At 39.0% G+C, this 19,766-nt stretch overlaps 1 protein-coding gene across 1 annotated transcript in view; it reads left to right on the top strand.

Annotated features, from left to right (window-relative positions):
• The first annotated feature begins 932 nt into the window (after positions 1-932).
• Positions 933-19,766, top strand: part of mapk1 (mitogen-activated protein kinase 1) — a 34,330-nt gene continuing 15,496 nt past the window's right edge. The window contains exon 1 of the mRNA XM_026186221.2: positions 933-1,309. Within this exon, the coding sequence (XP_026042006.1) occupies positions 1,164-1,309 (146 nt within the window). The 5' untranslated portion in view covers positions 933-1,163. The remainder of the gene's footprint in view (positions 1,310-19,766) is intronic.

Raw genomic sequence — 19,766 nt, 5'->3', positions numbered from 1 at the left:
AAAACCTGAAATAAAAGGGTCTCTATATGTAGACAAGGCTGCATATGAAATAATGTATAAGTTATTATACTTTATGTCCTTAAAACTTTACTGAATTTATTTACAGCTCAGCATGCCAGATCAGATCATAATTTAGAAATATTGTGACATGGAGAAACACCGATTTCATCAGTTACAGAGAAAATTAGGACATGTAGATATGTCATTTCGTCACTTGACTACATTTTTGTCTTTCAATATCTCCACAACCAAAGTTATTTAGTTATTGAACAAACTTGCAAAGGTCGAATTCATAGATAGATAGATAGATAGATAGATAGATAGATAGATAGATAGATAGATAGATAGATAGATAGATAGATAGATAGATAGATAGATAGATAGATAGATAGATAGAATTTTATTTTGAATATGCAAATATAACTGAAATAACAAGAAAAAAAAACTTAACAAACATCAAGTTATCATGTATATATCTATGTCTTCAGAATGTGTGTGCTCGAAAAGGAGTAGGATGCAGTTTAGTAAGATGAAGTTTACACTTCATGCATTTAAAGTAACTACTTTCATCGGGAAAGTGTTACTTTGGGGTGTTTTTTCATGTTTTAAAAGAACATGTAATCTTGTTCTGCAGCTGCTAACAGATAGATCAAAGCCAACATCAGAGTAGAGGTAAATAATAATAATAAAATAATATAATATAGTATATATAATATTACAATTGCATTTATAGCCCACTTGATAAAGTTCCAAGAGCCCAGTTTCTTTTTTTAGTATTTGTAATGTTTCAAATGACGTAAATGTTATCTGAAGTCCTCTCCGTTACAGCCTTTCTGTGGCAGAATAAAAATAAAGCTTTTTTTCTTTTAAAGTAAAATAAATAAATAAAGACCGGAGTCACGTGACCGCCTCCGTTGATGTCTTGCAGCAGCATCCTCTGCTGCGCGCTCCTGCCTGCGACAGCACAGCCGCGGTGTGGTCGCTCTGAACGCACGTTAACGGAAAGGAAAAAAAACACTCCACACGTCGGGAAGGCCTCCGCCACACTCTACACCCTGTTGCAGTCACAGCGGCGTCGGATATAAGCACAGACACGCACGTTTTTCTGATCCTAGTCGCTCTTTTTTTACATTTAAAAGCCCTTTTAAAAGACAGTCCTCGTAATGGCGACAGCTGCGGTGTCTGCCCCAACTGGCAGCGGCCCCAGCCCCGGGCCGGGAACGGAGCTGGTCCGCGGGCAGGCCTTCGACGTCGGGCCTCGGTACAGCAACCTCTCCTACATCGGCGAAGGCGCCTACGGGATGGTGTGGTAAGTTGTAGCCGAAGTGTCTCGGGCTGACACTTTTTGATTTTAGCCCGACGTAAACGGCGGCTAACCCGCATCTTTTCCGTTTCTAACTGTCATGTTTCGTCTGGCTAGCAAGGAACAGCGAGAAGCCGATGTTGCTTAAAGGAAGACGGCAGTTAAATCCCGGCCGGTGGTCGCTGACTTCATGGCATTATACTAGCCTGGAAGTGCATTTTATGTGTCTACTTTTAGCTGTTATCAATGCTGAACAGGGTGGACGATATCTGAGGTATCGATCGCTTCAGGCGGACAGAGGCGTTTCCAGGATTTCTTTTAAAGTGGGGTCCGCATAGGGGGCCCGCGTGGAATCGGAACATTTGATCAGAAATAAATGCAGAGTAGAAAAAGTCACTGGGTGTGATTTTTCAGGCTCGTGTGAAGCTCTGTGCACATGGAAAGTGATCGTGCTTAAAGGTTTAAGGCTGTTTTTACTAAATAGCTGTTTCGCAAAGAGATGGAAAAAAACTGTTTAGATTCTTCACTCGGCTAAAGATCGTTATCCTGTTTAACTAGACAGATGCTGGAAACATGTTTTATATTCTTAAAGTTCCTAAAGTAAAAGGAAACTCATACATTACAATGTCACATCAAGAATATGGATTCATTGTTGTGTTTATCAGTTTAATATTGCAGCCATTAGCGACTTAATTGTTTGTACTTTATGTGTACTAACACAGTGTCATTTACTGTTATAATTGTGGAGAAACCGAGGCTTTAAAATAACTGGATTGAATAACAATTAGACTCAATCAAAAATGCTAATTCCATTTATTCCAGTGGACAGAAATACAAAAGTGTCTGCTTTAAAACAACCCTCAAGTCACTAAAACGACCCATCAGTGTCAGTTATGCCTCCCATTATCTTTATTTTAATATTTATATTTATGTTTGTCACCGGTTTTCCTATAGCTATAGCAGATATTCTAAAAATGCATAGTTTGTTTTTGCAAACCCTCATTAACTATACTAACTTTGTGTGTTAGCTCTCTGCCTGAGGCTTCTGCAGCAGTGCTACTCTGGGTCTGTTAGCCATGGTTCACTGCACAATGTAGTGATTAGAAGTGGAAAATTACAATAAACTCAAACCTTGAATGTAAAAAAAAAAAAAAGGACTCCACTTAAAGGTACCTGGAGTCATGTACTCATGATGCTCTGAGAGCATAACTATTGATTTCTTAATATGAGTAATGTCACCTTAGTGTTTCAGCTGTAAACAGGTTTTTAATTTCTTTCCATTCAAAAGTAGTTGAGTAGAAGCAGAGAGTAGCGTGGCGTCGAAAAAATAATGTAACAGAAAATAAGAATGTCTCTTCAGTTTCTGTAACATGCTGCGTGTAGTCATTCAGTGACATGTGCAGTAATTTAATCAACTCTAGTTTCTATATGTGTCTTCATGTCTTCAGGTTTATTTCTGCCACATTTACTTAAACATTTACAGAAATGCAGTTTTAATCTACTACATTCTAGGTGCTAATAATGTAATTTGCACCCCACATGATTTATCTTGAAGCCTTGGGTTCTTAATATTTTAAAGATTGTAATATAAACCCAATAACAGCTTTCATGTATACATGAAAGCACCCAGACACATTTAAATAATCTCCAGCTGCATTATTAAAGTGATCATCAATGATTATGATTTGATATTAATTCTGCATTTGCTTTGTTAATGTTGCTTTGAAATGTAAAGTTTGTTTTGGTGCTGTGTTAGTACTCTCAGGCTGCTTAAGTGAGACTTTCACTTAAGTAAAGAGTCTAAATACATGCGTTGCAAAAACACTGGGTAAAAAAATATGTTCAGTCTCATGTGCAGCACCACATTCCCTGTAATATCATCTTAATTATTGCACGGGGCTTCACATGAGCCTGAAAGTCATACCTAATGTTTTCTAGGCCAGTTTTCTCAATCAAATATTCAGATTTCCTGTGCCACCTCATTTAAAGCATCCTGGAAATACCGCTAGTGTGTGGGCTTTATAGTGAGCTGACATTACCTCATTAAATTTTTCTTTCTTTCTTTTTCTTTTTGTTCCTACATGAGGTTAGTCCTCTGTTTAAGTTGCTTGGTGTTGCATAAAATGCCTGGAAAATGTATTGTGGGAGTATCTCAAGGGGTTTTCCTTGTAGCTGATGGCAGATTACAAGCAGTATATGAAGGAATGTGAAGGAAAGATAGACCACAGAAGCATTATTTTCTATCCACTTTCTACCTAATGGTATGCGATCAGTAGTGCAGTAGAGTGTAAACTCAAATTATTCACCATTTTATTTGTGGTTTCTCTTAGTAGTGTACATTCCCACACAGGAATGGCAATCAAAGGTAACTTAGTTTTGTCCACATTTCTTGGTGTATTAAATCAAACCCTACCCTCTACTTTGAAAAACACTTCTTGCATGTGTTTCTTTAGCCTGAGGAGCTGCTTCTGACCTTAAATGTGCACACTGTACTGCATTACATAATATATTGTCCTTGTGTCAAACAGCAGCAGTGTAGTTCTTTTGTCTTCTGTAGTTAGAGAGAGGAGCAGGCTTTTCTGAGAACAGGCTTTGACACACAGTCTGCCCACGGTGTAGATGCACAGCAGGTTGTTTTAGCACCTTTTCGTCTGCAAACTGGAAAACCCACCGAAAGCACACAGCTACAGTTGTACGAGCAAAGAAATGACTCGTAGCTCAAGTCAAGCCGAATTGAAGTACATTTTTCCATGTGAGGATGTTCACTTGTAAAGAGGCCTCTGTGCTTTTACAGTAATGCTTCAAAGTACGTGTTGCAGTCTGCAAAGATAGCATTATTGCAGAGCTGAGCTCACATTAAAATTACTTTCAGAAGTTCACCTGCTTGGACAACTTTAGAAACACTATTGCATGAAAATATTACCGCTGATATCCAGCTAGCTTTTATTTGTATGTTTGCAACACTTCAGTTTTAACCACACACTGTGGTCAGGAGAGCTAACACAACTGAAAACCAATGATGATGCTTTGTCTTGCTCACCGCTTCAGCAGTTTCTTTATGTTAATTGTAACACGTGTTTGCAAGGTTTTACTGCAGTTTACAGCAACCTAATGTTCTACATGGATACATCACAGAAATGGAGGTAACGGCCGCAAGGACACAATTATACACTGTATCTTCAACTAGGCCGCAAACATCAAGTTGTGAGAGGTGCTCAAGCAGCTGAAAGAACGCCACAGCATGTGTCAGCAAAGTGATGTCACTTTTGCTATGTGCTGTCGTTCACAAAGGTGACAAAGTTTTTTTTGTGTTTTGTTTTTTTTTTTTTTTTTTTTAAACCAATGTTTTAGTGAGATAGTATAGAAGCTCAGGGTAAACGGAGGGAGATGTTCCCACAGTTTGGAAAGATGAGACTTTGTGGAAAAACCTTCTTTGCTTCCGGTTTTGACAACTTCTCCTTCTACATCACAGCTGCCTGAGTGGCATACTGTTTTTTTTTTTTGTTGTTGTTTTTTGAAGAATACTGCAATGGCTACTTGCGCTACAACTCATCAATGTGATTGTGTGACGATTATACTGGTGGCACATGAAGAGACCAATGCATCGAGTGTACTGGTGCCTTAATAGTTCAGTGGTGAGCCTATGGGCAACTTTGCAGACCATCGTCCGCATGTTGTAGCTGTTTTACCAGGGGGAAGTGTCGCAAGCAGCCAGGCTGTGGGCTATTCTTGCATAAGCAAGAGTAGCCCACAGTTGCAGAGGACCCTGAACTTATAACGTTGCAAAGAGCTGAGGTGAAGCAAGAACATTTAATGTTTGGAACAGGGATCCAGCCCAGTTTTGAACAATTTAGCATTTTACTTATGCACAACATCATTCATGGCGACCTTCATGCTGTCTTTATGGAAAGCGAGGACTGCACACAAGCATGTTTGCATAGGTTGCAAACACCTCTGTGTAATCAAACCTACGCAAACTGACAACCAGTGTGCCATAAATTCACCATAATGTCTCTCACACTGAGCTGTTGTTTATTATTTTGATTACAAATACCAGCGCAATAAATAAATATTATTGGATTTATTTATTTGCCACATTGATTTCACACAGTTTGTAAAGCAGCATACCTTAACCCTGTTGTTGTCTTAAATATGAAGGAATGACTTCCAGTCTCTTCCCCACAGTAAGGACTAGAGCTTGGTCGTTTAACAGTGTTAGTGGATCGGTTCTTGGTATCAGCGTGGCTTAGGGTACGCTATCTATAGTGTGTCGGTTTGACACTGACAAAAGTTAAATGCAGTGCATCCCTGTCCATCTTATTACATGCTATCTTGTTTTATGAACTGTTGTGCTAACTATTGCGCTAATTGATGAACTGTGTTAAATGGAGGATTACTACCAAACAGAGCAGTTATGCTTTTTGAGATCTCTATCACTGTAACGTAATTTCCAGGAAGGCGGATTTAGGTAGAACTGTAAAATGTACATATCAGTGCTCTAGGCGTCGTCTTGGCAAGCAGTTTATGTTAATTTACTACAAGTGATGACTTGCTTAAAGTTTTGCTTCTAAGATTTGGATCTCATCACTGTGGCCTTTCCACACCTTCCCTGTCCATCACACTGCCAACTGGGTGAAAGGTTTGAACTTTTCTTTAATGAACTTTGTTTCCGTCACCGAAATGTGGCCTCTGTCAGTGTGGTCTCTGCAGGTGCCACTTCCAGTAACCATCAAAGTTCATATTTTCCTCCAGAATTGGGTTCTTATTGATGTTAATGATGATGATGATCTTCTGTCTGTCTGGAGCTTTGTCATCAGTATTTAATGGCTGTAGCTGTAATAGTATTCTTTTAAGGGCCTTTTCAGAGAAAGCATGTTGTGACCAGTTTCAGGAATGTTTCAGTCCATTTGATGAATGATGATGAATCTGGGCAAGTTTGAACAAAACCTTTCAGGTCGAAAGGGAAACTCGAGGGATTTTTGCTTCGTTCAAAACTCTAATTTCTTTTGTTAGGGTTTTTTTTTTTTTAATTTCCAGTGATAGAAAAATCTCTTGGCTGATCAAAAAAATCACAGGTTTTAAAATGTATGGCCATTAGGTGTTATTTTAAATGTTTTACAATAGAACTTGTGCATTATTTGTTTTTCTTAAAAATATTAAATAGATGTAACAATTCTAATCTTGTTGCAGATTTTCCTACAGAGAAAAATTAATGTGCAAAGCTTTTCACTTCATAATTTATACTTTTAGGAATTTCGAATGCTCTTTTATTTTCTTCTGACTCAAATTTTTAAATTCTACCCTTGGACCCAGTCAACCTTAAGCACTGTGCGGAGAGTAAAGGTACAGCTTTAGAGTGGTATATGTTGCAAAGATGTTTTAATGTCAGTCATCTTGCTACTCTGTGGAGTTCCCCAAGGTTCTCTTTTGGGGACAGTTCTCTGCCCACTTCCCATCTGATCTATTGCTTTTTTAAAGTTAGAGCATGTCCTTCCACTTCTATGCTGATGATTCCCAAATCTACCTGCCCCTCACGCAAAATAAAGTGCTTGTTAAAAAGTTAGAAAGTCTTAGTGACATCAAAACTTTGACGACCATTTTAATGAGAGTAAAACCAAGGACATGATTCTTGGAGCTATTTCTTGTATTTGTTCATAATTGGACTGGATCCTTATCTATTATAAATAATCCTGTAAATCCTGAAAATTGACTTAAAATCGGGTAAAGAGATTAAATCCACTGTAAAATCAATAAACTCTTTCCAGTTTATGCTTATTTCTATGGCCAAGTCCTTCTTATTTTGAGAGAGTTACATCTGCTTTTATTGCAACTTGACTTGACTATTGTTACACCCCGTTGGATTGGATCATGCTTCCCTTTTGGATCTTTAATTGGTCCAAAATGACGCTGCTCGCTTATATACGATAAAGCATGTCCCATGTTCTGGCCTCTCTTCACTGTCCTCCTGTGCTTTTTAGGATATTATTGCATGTTTTTTTTTAAATCCCTTAATGGATTGTCACCACCAACAACTGCACATCTCTTAACACCTTACGTCCCGTCAGCATCACTGAGAACGGCTGACCAGTTATCCCCCATATCCTGAAGATTACACTGAAGAACGGGAGGGTCATGTCATAGCTTCTAAACTGTGAGTTGCCTCTCCATATTAGGCTGACCTTGCAATTTTTTAAGTACACTTCAAAACTTATTCTTTGTCCCACAATGACATTGGCAGGTATTTGGACAGCTGAGCTGTGTCATCTTGGTTTTCAGTGTGTCTGAACGCTCTGCTGGAGACACACTCAGCTATAGTCCAGACACTCTTGCTACTTCTAGAGGTGGTTTTTATTGTTCCGGACTGTACCGACCGCTTCCCGTAGCTTTATTAGCCATATGTTTCAGGGTGCGTTGAGCTTCAGATTTCAGCACTAGCACTGGCCCAAACTGTGCACACTAAGTGTCAGAGGATCTAATGACTTTGTAATAGCAACAACAATAGAGAAACGGATACATGTATGGTGTAAGCACCTGATGTTGTCACCATTAACATCTTTTTGCTTTGCTCCTTGTATTTGTGCTCTTGTCACAGTAAAGCAGACTGTATGGGCCTGAAGGAGTGACACAGATGCCGTCCCATGATGGCTTCTTCAGTTTCGCTTATATTCACAAATCGGTGATCCTTTCGCAGTCCTTACTCAGGTTCAGGTTGAAGCCCAGTTGTTTCACTGACTCTGGTAGCGTTACTGTATTTTTGGCTGTGTGTGCTTCCGAGTCAGAGGCGGTTGGAGCGAGTGCTGTGCGAGCCTCAGCCTCCTTGCACTCCTCTTTCTGCGTTCTTTTTGAGACCTGTGGTTTTCAGCCAGTTGGGCATGTAGCTTTGATGTGCAGCAGCCAGCGAAAGTGTTGCAGGGTGTACTTCAGACATCCCTCAGTTTGCATCTGAAATATTTTTAAATACCATCAGTCAGTTCTTTGTCAGGCTGCGCTGCTGTATGGTGGTGTTGGGCTGCAGTCAGCTGGCCTTTATGAGTCAGTAAAGCAGGATGCACTGTTCTGTTGTTGCATTTTCTATAGAGATTAAACATGAGTAAAAGCCACAGATGCACAGTGATACACTGATTGCTTGTGTGATTTCTTTTTTTTTTTTTAAAGATTATGAAGAACTATGTTTCTACAGCTCTACTGGGTTTAACTCCTTTGGATTATTTAAACCAAATTCACATTGAGCATTTAACTGTCACCATCTTGCTGTTTTGAAACCAGACATGACAAGCTACAGGTTGATCTGACTATTTTGTTATTGACAGTTATATACCAAATCGGTATACACGTTATTTCTCCTTTTTGGCTTTAATAATGATCGTGCTTCAGGTTTTATTCACTGTTACCCAAAATGAGTGACTGAGCCCATAAAGTAATCAGAAAAGTGTTTACGGAGGTTCTATAAGATCAGATATCGCTGATGTAAGCTTCTGCTTAAAGAGCGTATTTTTGGACCAAGAATCCCACTTCTCTTTCTGGTCGCCCACTGTACAGCAGGATATTCGTTTTCTGTGAATTCTCATTAAATGCACATTTTGTTTATTTTTCTACAAAAACCCTGAAACATGATGCAGATTCTTTGTAACCTAAGTTGGTAGGCTGCATGAAGACATTTGCTTACCAGTCGACTGTGAGGTATGTCTGTGTCATTTTCAGAGCAGGCCTATTTTTGCTTTCAACAACCTCTTGTTGGTGCCTGTTGAGGCTGGAAAGCCCTGACATGAGCAGATGTACAACCACAGATTGGTGGTACACTGAGCCTCTTAACACTGTATGCTTACACAATCACAAGATACTGTATCACCCTCTGTGATAATATTCAGAAGCTGCCATGGCAAACTCTGCCTTTTTCAACCCGCCCACATGAGCAGTTAGATCATGGGGGAATGCTGCTGAAGTGGCTCGTGTTTATAAAAAGTTTTACATCTGAAAAGATGGGTGATAGTTGGTCAGATTCCACTTTTTTTTGTTCATATCACACTGGAACAAGGAAAACGGCAGGAGGGGATAAGTCGTATGCTTTTATATTAGCTAGTATGCAGTGGGGATCGCTTAGTGAAGCCTGTTTTAGGAAAGAGACTCTGTTTAATGGCCACCAGAGGATTACTCCTGTGGCTGCAAAAAGACTTGTAGTCCTACAGAAGGCTGCAGAAAAACAGCAGCCAGACACCATGTCTATAAATGGATTCTGGTTAAATACATGGGTTCATTCACTCATTTCAGGTCATATTGAATAAAATATTAAAGTCCATTTTGTAAATTTTGATCACTCTAAGTGTCAGATTATTCAGAATATGCTGAAAATGCTCAACTCAAGGCTTCAGAACTGGACTTGACTAACCAGTGGGTGACGTCACGGTGTCGGCGTTTATCTTTTATACGGTTTGTGGTAAAAACAAAGCAGCACACTGAAACTGCTCCAGTGCTATTCGAAAAGAGCTTTTTTTGTGTTGATGGCTATATAAACAAATAAAGGGAAGAAATTAAATAAATTAACCACATTAAAGCGCACTTGCGCAGACATGTATAATAGAAAAGAAAGACATGAACATGACTCCAGATTCGGATTATAGTTAATTACAACTAAATAAAAACGTAAAGTTAATTGTGAAGAAAATAGTTCTTTAGTTTGTCACACAAAAAGCATCAGAATGCTTTGGGATAATATTTGGTTTATTAAACTGACAAATACATGGAACTAAATTTTTCGCACTCACCAAACAGGTGGTCCGATGCTTGGCTGCTCCAGTCTGCATGCCAAATATCATCGGGCAAGATAGTAACCCAAGGTTGCTCTGCGATCCATCCGGTGTGTGCAAATGTTAGATAGAAAACACATACATGCATGGAAAAAACATGAAAAATGTGGTTAGCACAACAAGTGTATTCAAATCATAATTCTGATTGTAAAAGCTGCCAGACAGGATTTATAAAAAAAAAAAAAAAAAAAAAAAAAGAGCTCCTGTGTGAATGAGGTAAGTTGTATAAAGTGTTTTGAGTGCCCAGTTAGAGTAGAAAAGCCCTATATAAGAACCCGCTGGACTAATAAGCACCTCTGATATCTGGCATCTCATAATGTGAACCTGGCTATCATTTGAGCTTTGGTATTGTGTAGAAATACAAAGTTGTGTTATCACAGCAAACTCTTTGGTATCACTGACATCCAGCATGGGAAACACTTGTTGCTTGTAAACATTTCATCCTAAATTTATTTGTCATTCTTGTCCTCTGGTGATTCTGACTCCGTCTCGAGTCCTTGACCTGCCTGATTCTTAGCCACCGCCGATGCTCTGCTTCGTCCTCTCGAAATGCCACTGTGGTGCCCATCTCCATGGCAACTCCTCTGCTTCTGACATCAGTACCACCACTCCACAGCCAATGAGAGAGGGGGGGAGAGAATGAGAGCCTTGACACTCTGAAATCCTGTTGTGCAATTCAGAAGGAGATGTAATTTGGGTAATTTGGGTGGCTGCGCCTGCCAAGACGAGCATGACGACTTCTGGTTCAGAAGGGCTGTAAAACATTCAGGCGCTGCTCTGCTGCGTTGATGTTAATATCTGTGTTGATCATCAGGACTTAGAGGTGCATGTTGTTGCTGCTTTTACTGTTGCATCCGCATTTCTCAGAAACCACAGTGCTGAGCTTACATTAGGACTTGTAACCTAATGAGAAAAAGGCAGATATCGAGTTCATGCACAGTGAAATATGCAGAATTAGCTTTGATTCTATCACCTGCCCTCATTTTTATGTCAAGGTATGCTTACGAAAGTTCAACTTGCCTTAAAATACATACACACACACACACACACACACACACACACACACACACACACACACACACACACACACACACACACACACACCAGTGTTATAATGAATACTTTTTTTTTTTTTGGGCTTGACAAGCAAAGTTTTGCTGAAGGAAGGATGTTTATCACAATGAACAGTGGAAGATTCTTTTTTTTTTTTCTCAAGAAAAGTTGCATGTTTTCATTCAGAGATTTTAAAACACGCCTGTCTTTGAATTACCTTAGGTTAGCACCCTTTCGGCTGAATAGTCTAAATTATCTGCATGAGTTACAAATCACAAGTGTGCTTCAATAAACAAACAAAATGTAATTGCCCTAAAATAAACACTTGTGACAAACTAAGATATATTTTTTGTTAATCGTTCCGTATATGAAGTGACATAAAGAACTAGAAATCCATGAAAATGACTCTGCTAAGCCCCAGAAATATTTAATTTAAAAGCACAAAATTGCAACATTTTAAAAGCTACGGTCAGAGTATTTGCTGTTTTTAGGACTTCATTATAGTCTTCACTCCCACAGTGGAAAAATACCTTTTTACAATTTTCAGTGTGACATCTTACTTTGGTTCATTTATCAGTTTTTAAACCAAAAGACTGAGTTTTCTAACCAATAAGTCACAGTAAAGTCCAGATTCTCTGAAAGAAGTCTAAAGGATTCCAACTTTCTAATTACAGTTCATCATTATGAAATCTAAATGCGCTTTAAATAACTATGAAGCCACTGACAAAATCCTTGTGTTGGTCAGGTTGAGTTCTGAATTCTAGAGACTGCCGATGCTTTCATTTGCACAATTTGTTGTCTATGAAAAATGTCTCCCTTGAGCTCTTGTATTAATTGGTTTCCCTCATTCAGAGATGCGAGAGAGTGCTTCATTTAAATGAAAGACTTTGAATTGATGCAAAAAAAAAAAAAAACAGCATCTGAATCTGAGGTTCAAGTGTTTGGTCAAAGCCTTGGAACTGGAAGGTATGCTGTGGCTAAATAGGAGAGAAGCAGCAGGCCTATGGTCAGAAATTAAAACATGAGTGCTATCTGTAGGAGAGTTCCTATATTAAGCATTTATATCAGTGGTTCTTAGCAGATGCCTAAAAATGGGCTGCAGGGAAAAGTTTCAGTGAGTCACATGTGTACAGTTTTTTGTTTTGCTGTTGTGCTTTTCTCTGACTTGACCTCTGTAAATTACTTGATGCATGCTCAATCATCCAGGTGAGTAAATCCCCAAAAGTTGATTCTGTTCATCTGGAAGTAGCGTTTTCAGCGGGAGAAATGTTTTGTGACTCATCCAGGTGACTTCTTCAGTCTCAGCTGACTGCAGGTTTCCCCAATCCTATAAACAGTACATTTGCATAATGACTGAAACCAGCCCACTGAAGGAACAATGGGCTGGGTGGGCTGGGAGGTCAGTTCCTTAATCTTAATTATGGAAGTTTTCATGACCATTGATCAACACCCACTGATCAAAGCTACTTTATCAAAGATCACCATTCACAGAGAGTTGGGGAACGGCTGCAATCACAGCATTGTAAGATGGTGACAGATGTACCCTTAGGCCCCCTCCTCGATTCAGAGACTGTCTTTCCCTTTTCACGTAAATGGCCTCCTTGACTCCGCCCTCAAACCAGCGTTCCTCCCTGTCCAGGATGTTACATCCTCATCCTTGAAAGAGTGTCCACTGGCCTGTAGGTGTAAATAGTCTGCAGAGTCCTGGCCTGACGAGGTAGCTCTTCTGTGCTGTGACATCCACTTCGGCAGAGGTTGTTTGGTTTGGTATCACCCTCTTCCTGTAGCCACTTCCTGGGTCTCGTTTCAGAGGCTCGTAAGTATTTTCGTCACTGAGCGACAAAATTTTCTTATGATAGTCTTTCTGGTTTAGCAAAACTGTGCATCTACCTTTGTATGCCGGAAAGATGATAATGTTGTGGTCAGTACTAACTAGCACCATTGTTCCTTCAGTGGGCTTGTTTCAGTCATTATGCAAATGTACTGTTTATAAGGTTGGAAACCAGCAATCAGCTGAGACTGAAGAAGTCACTTGGATGAGTGATGAAACTGAAAACACTACGTCCTGATGAACAGAATAAATTTTGGGGACCTCTGTAAACACCTTCCTAATGGGTTTATAAGCTCAGTCACCCATAGCAGGTCATACTGAATAAAACAGAGAGTCACTTTCGGTCATTCTAAATGCCAGAAAGGTTTTTTTTGTTTTTTAAATTTGTTCGACATGCTTTAGAAAAATCGGGTTGTGACTCGATGACTCAAAAGAATGACAGCTGTAACTGATGGTAACAGGTGGAGATGCACATTAAGACTGATGGCGAGATTCTGTGCATTCAGGTTTTGCTTCATTTGCCTGATATTAGTCTGCTTTATGCTTTTAGGTTAAATAAACTATATAAATTTATTTAGATGTCATGTTAGCAGCTGTGATCAGAGAGTGAAATATAAAAACCTAGAAAGAAGTCAAGAGTACGTGTGTGTACGTATAAAGTATACTTTTTTTTATTTGTTTGTTTTAAATGTATTTTTTAAATACATTTGGTTGTATAATCCACTTCATATGTGAAGAAATGAAAGCAATGAAATGACTTACAGTATCAGTAAAAACAGATGTTCCTGGCATCTAATTTACCAGTTATTGTACTGGTAAAAGAAAATAATCGACTAGTTTTATAGTAAGAAAAATTAGAAAATAAAACTGAAATAACATAGAACTGAATGAAATGCCTCAGTCCATAGGTTGGCTTACTGACACCAGTATTGTGCCTTCCTAATAGCTGGCAGCTAACTAATAATAACTGGCGTTATTTTATTTATTTATTTAAATGCAAAAATTTGTGTTGGTTTCAGCTTCAGCTGTTGGGTTTTGGTCTGCTGGACTCGTAAACATTTTATACTCAAAAGGATGGGGACAACAAGCAGCAAATTTAAATGTTACAGTAACGTTTAAGCCTATAATGGTTAAAATATTAAGGCTATCATAACGGCACACCTAAGTATAGAGCTGGGGTTATGAATGACTCCATACAGTCTCTTGGAGTTATATATGTCTCATTTTCAGTCTGAAATGACACTGGAAAGTTAATGATTTATTCCACGTAAATGGATTCATTATTTTTTTTATGATAGTAGCAGAGGTGGCTTTTATTATAGGAGTGGCTTCTCCCCTATGTAAGAATAGACTCCACCAGTCACTAATGCAAAGCCTGTGACGAAACCCTGCAGGCCACACTGAGGCTGTACAAATATATTAGAAAACTGCGATGCATACTGTGTGAGGAAATGGCTTTGAGGAAGAAACTTTTCTCTGCTCATGCTCTTCAAAGTTTCTTTATCATGTTTGTGCTAAATAGTCTGAATTGCTGCAATAAGGTTACCTGCTAATTATTACTTATAAATGTGAACAGTGAGTGAAATGATATTGTTGAGCTCCACGCACTATAGCGCTTTACCTCTGAAAACAAACTATAGGTATGTTTCAATGTGGGCATTTTGCTGACGTCAGGGAAACAAATGGCTTATTGTGCAGAGCTGAATATTTCATACACCCATGTAAGCTTGATTGAAAAGCACCTGCAGACACAAACACCATGCTGGCATGTTTTTATAAATGGGTTATTGTGGTTAGTGTACACAGAAACAGGAAAGACTTTTTTGTTTTGTTTTTTTAACTTTTTTTCTTTCTTTTTTTTTTAGTAAGCATGCAAATGCAGTTAAATCTATGATCGTTCCCAATGATAAATGCTGGAGGGTATAAATCTCAATGAACTTGAATTAAGCTTTTGCAGCCAATGGTCAGTGTCGCCCGGTTATCTGCTGAAGCTTCTCAGAGAGCAGCTCAAAAAGATTAAACTTAACTGATCTCTGTGCAGAAATAAATCAATGTTACAGGATGAAATTAACAAAAATAAGATTGCAGATTACGTGTTCTGTAGGCCGGACAATATACCAGTGGTTTCTGGTAGCAGTGCAGTCGTGTTAAGGAGAACAGTTTTCATAGTTGTTGCAGATGCACATGTCAATTTATTTCACTGTAGGTTAATTTTGATATTATTGTTAGGAACTCATTTAAGCAGTTTAAACAGGGGAAACCAATGACGTGTTTAAATTTATGTGTGGCTTATTCAACTGCTATGGTCCAATCACTTTTCTTTTTTTCTTTTTGTAAAGTTATTTTTCTCTTGGTTCTGACTAACATTTGTCTATTCAGGAAAAATTCCATGAGTAATCTGCGATGTGACTGATAAGCAGTTATGACTTGCTGTCGGTCTGAATCAGTAACTGCAGGCCACAGCAGTAAATTGTAAATGGCAGAGACGCTCGAGTCCTACTGTACCACCTCTTAATGCAGCAAACCCCCTCACAGCAGCACTGAGTGTGGTGTGAAGCCCAACCCCACAGCTATGGTACTCACGCTGCCTTTTTAAACCTGTGACTGTGATGTCAGTCCACATTCTCACCATGGGTCGCCCTTTAAGCACAGTGAACTTTGCCCCCCCCCCCCCCCCCCTTTTTTTTTTTCCTTCCACTCTAACCATGAATATTGTCATGGTTACAGTCCTATTGCATAACTGAGAAAAGCCTTGTATTCTTGTCTCCATGGAAATGGAGGCACCCCACCCCCCCTACCCCCACAAAGCTTCTTCCTGAGCAGTGAGCATGCTCAGAAAACACTAAGTGCACAGAGGAAATAGGAAAAACAAGATTTCACTACAGAGCAACTTCATTAAAATAATGATTGCACAAGCTGTGTTAAATTTAGCTTGTAAAAATATTATTGCATAATCATACCTAGGCCTTTTTTCCCCAAATTCAGGAAAGTACACAATGTGGATCGAAAATTGGTCCTATTTGATTCACCTTTTTTCCTAATTGTAGGCCCGTATAACTCAAAGTAAAGGAGAATTTAAGGATTTAATACAACTTTTATGCTCTGTTTAAAAACACTGATTGGTTGACTTTACAGCTGATTCTTAATAAATGCAGTTACATGTAGGGCTGGGCCATATTATACCGTTCATGGTAATACCGGTACAATGTTAGGCAATGATAAGAAAATGAAATATCGCAATAGAATATGGGTAAAGCGCGCATGTGCAGTGCCTTTGTTTTCATACGCACATGGCTGAAAAGCATGGCGGCAACGGAGAATGAGAAGGGAGAAAGCGGATCATTGAGTGAAACGGATGAATGAGAATTGGTTTGTAAAAATGGTGCCACTTCAGTGATGTGGAACTGGTTTGGTGTTTGTCCGTCAGATACACAACAAAGCACTTTTTTTTTTTTTTTTTTTTTTGTAGAACATGCAAGCGGGCCTTGTTATTGACTATGTGCACGAGACAATGCTAACTTCCTGGTTTGAGACCGGATGTGGGGTTGTATATTTCCGGTAGCTTTACTTTGCGGTCAATTGCTACTGCGAAGATATACTCCAAAATCATGTCCAAAACTCGAAAACGGAAAGATTGCGTTAAGTTACAAAGAGCAGAACGTGGGAACACTCACCGCTGTTGTGTCATAAAAAAATCTAATGATCAAGCGTTTAGATCGATCAGTTGTTTACATCACTCAACACAAGCAGAACTGCATCACTGCAGCAGAAGACACATCGTCCACATTCAGAAGCACATCTCTGTATAATGACTGGTCTTATGAATTAAACAGGCAAATGTTCAGCATTCAAACTACAGGTGAAGAATAGTCAAACCAGATGTTTCCCCCGTTATGTCGATATCAGCTAGTCAAGTACACACCTACACAGCATATTAACAAACCGTGAAAAAAGCCACACAAAAAATGAATGATTGCTGGTAATGGTTTCTATACATTAGTATGTAGGAAGGGTATGTTGTGACTTACCTTCAAAATTACAGCGGTCCCTCGCTATAACGCGGTTCACCTTTCACCTCGCTGTTTCAGATTTTTTAGTGCAAGTTTGCATGCTTATTTTACGTCACATTGTGTCCTGCGTCCTGATCGCTGCAGACGATCTCCTCCGTGACGCCTCTCCTGTACAGTACAGAATCGCTGCATTGATTGTTAACAGTGTGACTCTGAAGTGTCCCCCAAACGTTTTGCATCGTCAAAAATAAATTTGGCTACTTGATTTCACCTCTCGCTGGTTATTTTTAGAACATAACACCCGCGATAAACGAGGGACAGCTGAGAAATATAACATTTGAATCCCTTTTCTCTTTTGCTCTGAGGTGCGGGGGAAAAATATCGACAAGTCAATGAACATCATTTACAGATATATTGGGTAAATGCCCAAGACATCTATAGAAATGTAAATCGCCACTTGATTCATTTGCTTAACTTGTTTTGGACCGTAAACCAGGCGCGAATAGGACACCGGAAACAAAGCTCCCCACAGGAGTTTCCGCACCGGAAGTAGCATATGCTAACGTGCACATAGTCAATTGCAGTATTTGTCGGACTAAGGTGCTCGTAAATCTGGGAGTAATCTGGGTCCTAAACTCCGTCATCTACAGGTCCCAAAGTCAAACGAACACTGCAGCATCACTGAGAGTAAAAATCTGTCTAAATTCTTTCATCTTTAATAAAACGATCAGCATTGCTGCTTTACCAGGTGTAACTATGAAGTTTAGCATCCAGGCATCCATGAAAACAGAATTTATTACTTTTAACGGAGGTAGAAGTTAGCAGGAAGTTAGCAGGAAGTTAGCTCGCTAGTTTCGCTAGTTACCTCAGCATGATATAGCATGTTCTGACTGAGAGATTTCTGAAAAAATTCAAATGTACAGCTCTGCTATCACTTCCAACATAAATGAAGTTAGAAAACTAAACAGCAGTGATGTTTGTAAAGTTACTGAAGTTGGGCTAGCTGGTATATAATGATGTGCTACGTGATCGCTAGCGACACAGCTATGTTAGCATAACATAAACAGTGAAGCTGGAGGATGAACGCTAATTTTTTTCCACTCGATAAAAGTTAACGTGAAGGTTCCTGATGGTTAGAGACAAATACAGTCGCATGGCAGGATGCTGTAAACGGACCAAACTTCAGTCAGAAGAACAACTGAGATAATCCATCCACAATACGAGGTTAGTGATTAATATACTGCAACAACATGGGAATAGAGCAGCTGTGATAGAATACAGCATTAATGAATCAATGGTACAGAAGTGGAGGAAGCAAGAAGAATGAGTTTAATAAAGTTTGATTTATCTGACTGCTTTGTTTCGCTTAATGTGCCTTATAATCCCATGCACCTTTATTGTCCAAAAAATACGTATTTGACTTTTTTATTTGGCACACTGCAGTTTAATGTTGCAAAGCACCTCTTTTTAACTTCAGTGGATATTATACATGGTTATGCTCTGGATATGCCAGCCCATTTCTACTGGAAATGCCTTTTGGTTAAACTTTCAGTAAGGAATTTGCATTTGCACTGTTAAATTTTTATATAGCTTCAATGCACATAAAAAACAGCTGCTTGTTTAAGTAAAAATAAATGGATGGGGGGGGGGGGGGGGTTGCACTAGTAAAGTTGTGGAGTTGCATTTTGTCTCGCATCAATTATATAGTCAGTTATATCGTTATCGCAAATTTTCAAATATATATCGTGATAAATATTTTTGGCCATATCGCCCTGCTCTAGTCACATATGACGTTTAATGCTTTTTGATGGATGGATGTAGGTCAGTGAAATGGTCAAAAAAATTACAATAGTAAAATAAACTAAGTTAAACTATTGCTCATCAAAACAGGATAGCTAAAAAAAATGAGGGCTTTAAACCAGGTTTGATCTGCAGAGTAATAGCTTTCAGTTCAAAGGTCACAGGTGCCTGAGAGCAGCCCGAGTCCACCCTCCAGTGATAAAGCCGTGCAGCTCAAAACTGCCTTAGCAGGCAGAGATAACTGCATTAAAACTACTTGGTGAACTCTGTACTTTGTACTTCCTCAAAGTTCCTTCTGCATGCCAGATAAAGGGACAAGGAACTGCAGGGCTTGGCTCAGTAAATATGGTGAAATACAGTATGAACCAATACTTTTTGTTTGTCATAAATTCCTGTAGCATGGAACAGCATTTCAAAAGCTGAAACCAAAAAGTATTAGGCCTTTTTTGCCTTAGAAGAAGTTTTATCTTATGTCAGTGCGATCATTTAATAAATACTTTACAGTAATATGAACCACAAAAGCACCAAATTCTCTTTTTTGCAGCTGCAGCCTGAGAATAATAAAACAAAAGAAAATTGTGCACATCAGTTCAGGAACAGCAAGGTTGCTCATCTCAGGGCTTCATAACCAACGATTGATATCTGCATTCATCTTTATACCATCCTGGTCTTTTGCAAAACAGGAAATGGTCACATGATCATGAGCACAACATTGTGCCTGATGTATTTCACTAGAAGGTATATTTCTGCATCAGAAAATGCAGAAACGTTTCACCATGCCAACTAAGACACTGAGCTTTTTAAAAGAAGTTGCAACCAATGTTGTTTAGAGTTGGCTAAACCGTGATCCTTTTCTAGACCTGATCCAGTGATTTATGATGCCTCACCCCATAAACCTAATTGATGTGTGAAAATATGTGTAGTCTGATTGTCACCCTTAACCCCTCCCACCTCCAAATGTGGAC

Source organism: Astatotilapia calliptera, chromosome 12, assembly GCF_964374335.1.
Source record: "Astatotilapia calliptera chromosome 12, fAstCal68.1, whole genome shotgun sequence".
NCBI classification, from domain to species: domain Eukaryota; kingdom Metazoa; phylum Chordata; class Actinopteri; order Cichliformes; family Cichlidae; genus Astatotilapia; species Astatotilapia calliptera.
The sequence above is the reverse complement of the archived record's forward strand: the minus strand, read 5'-3'. Positions and strand labels throughout refer to the sequence as shown.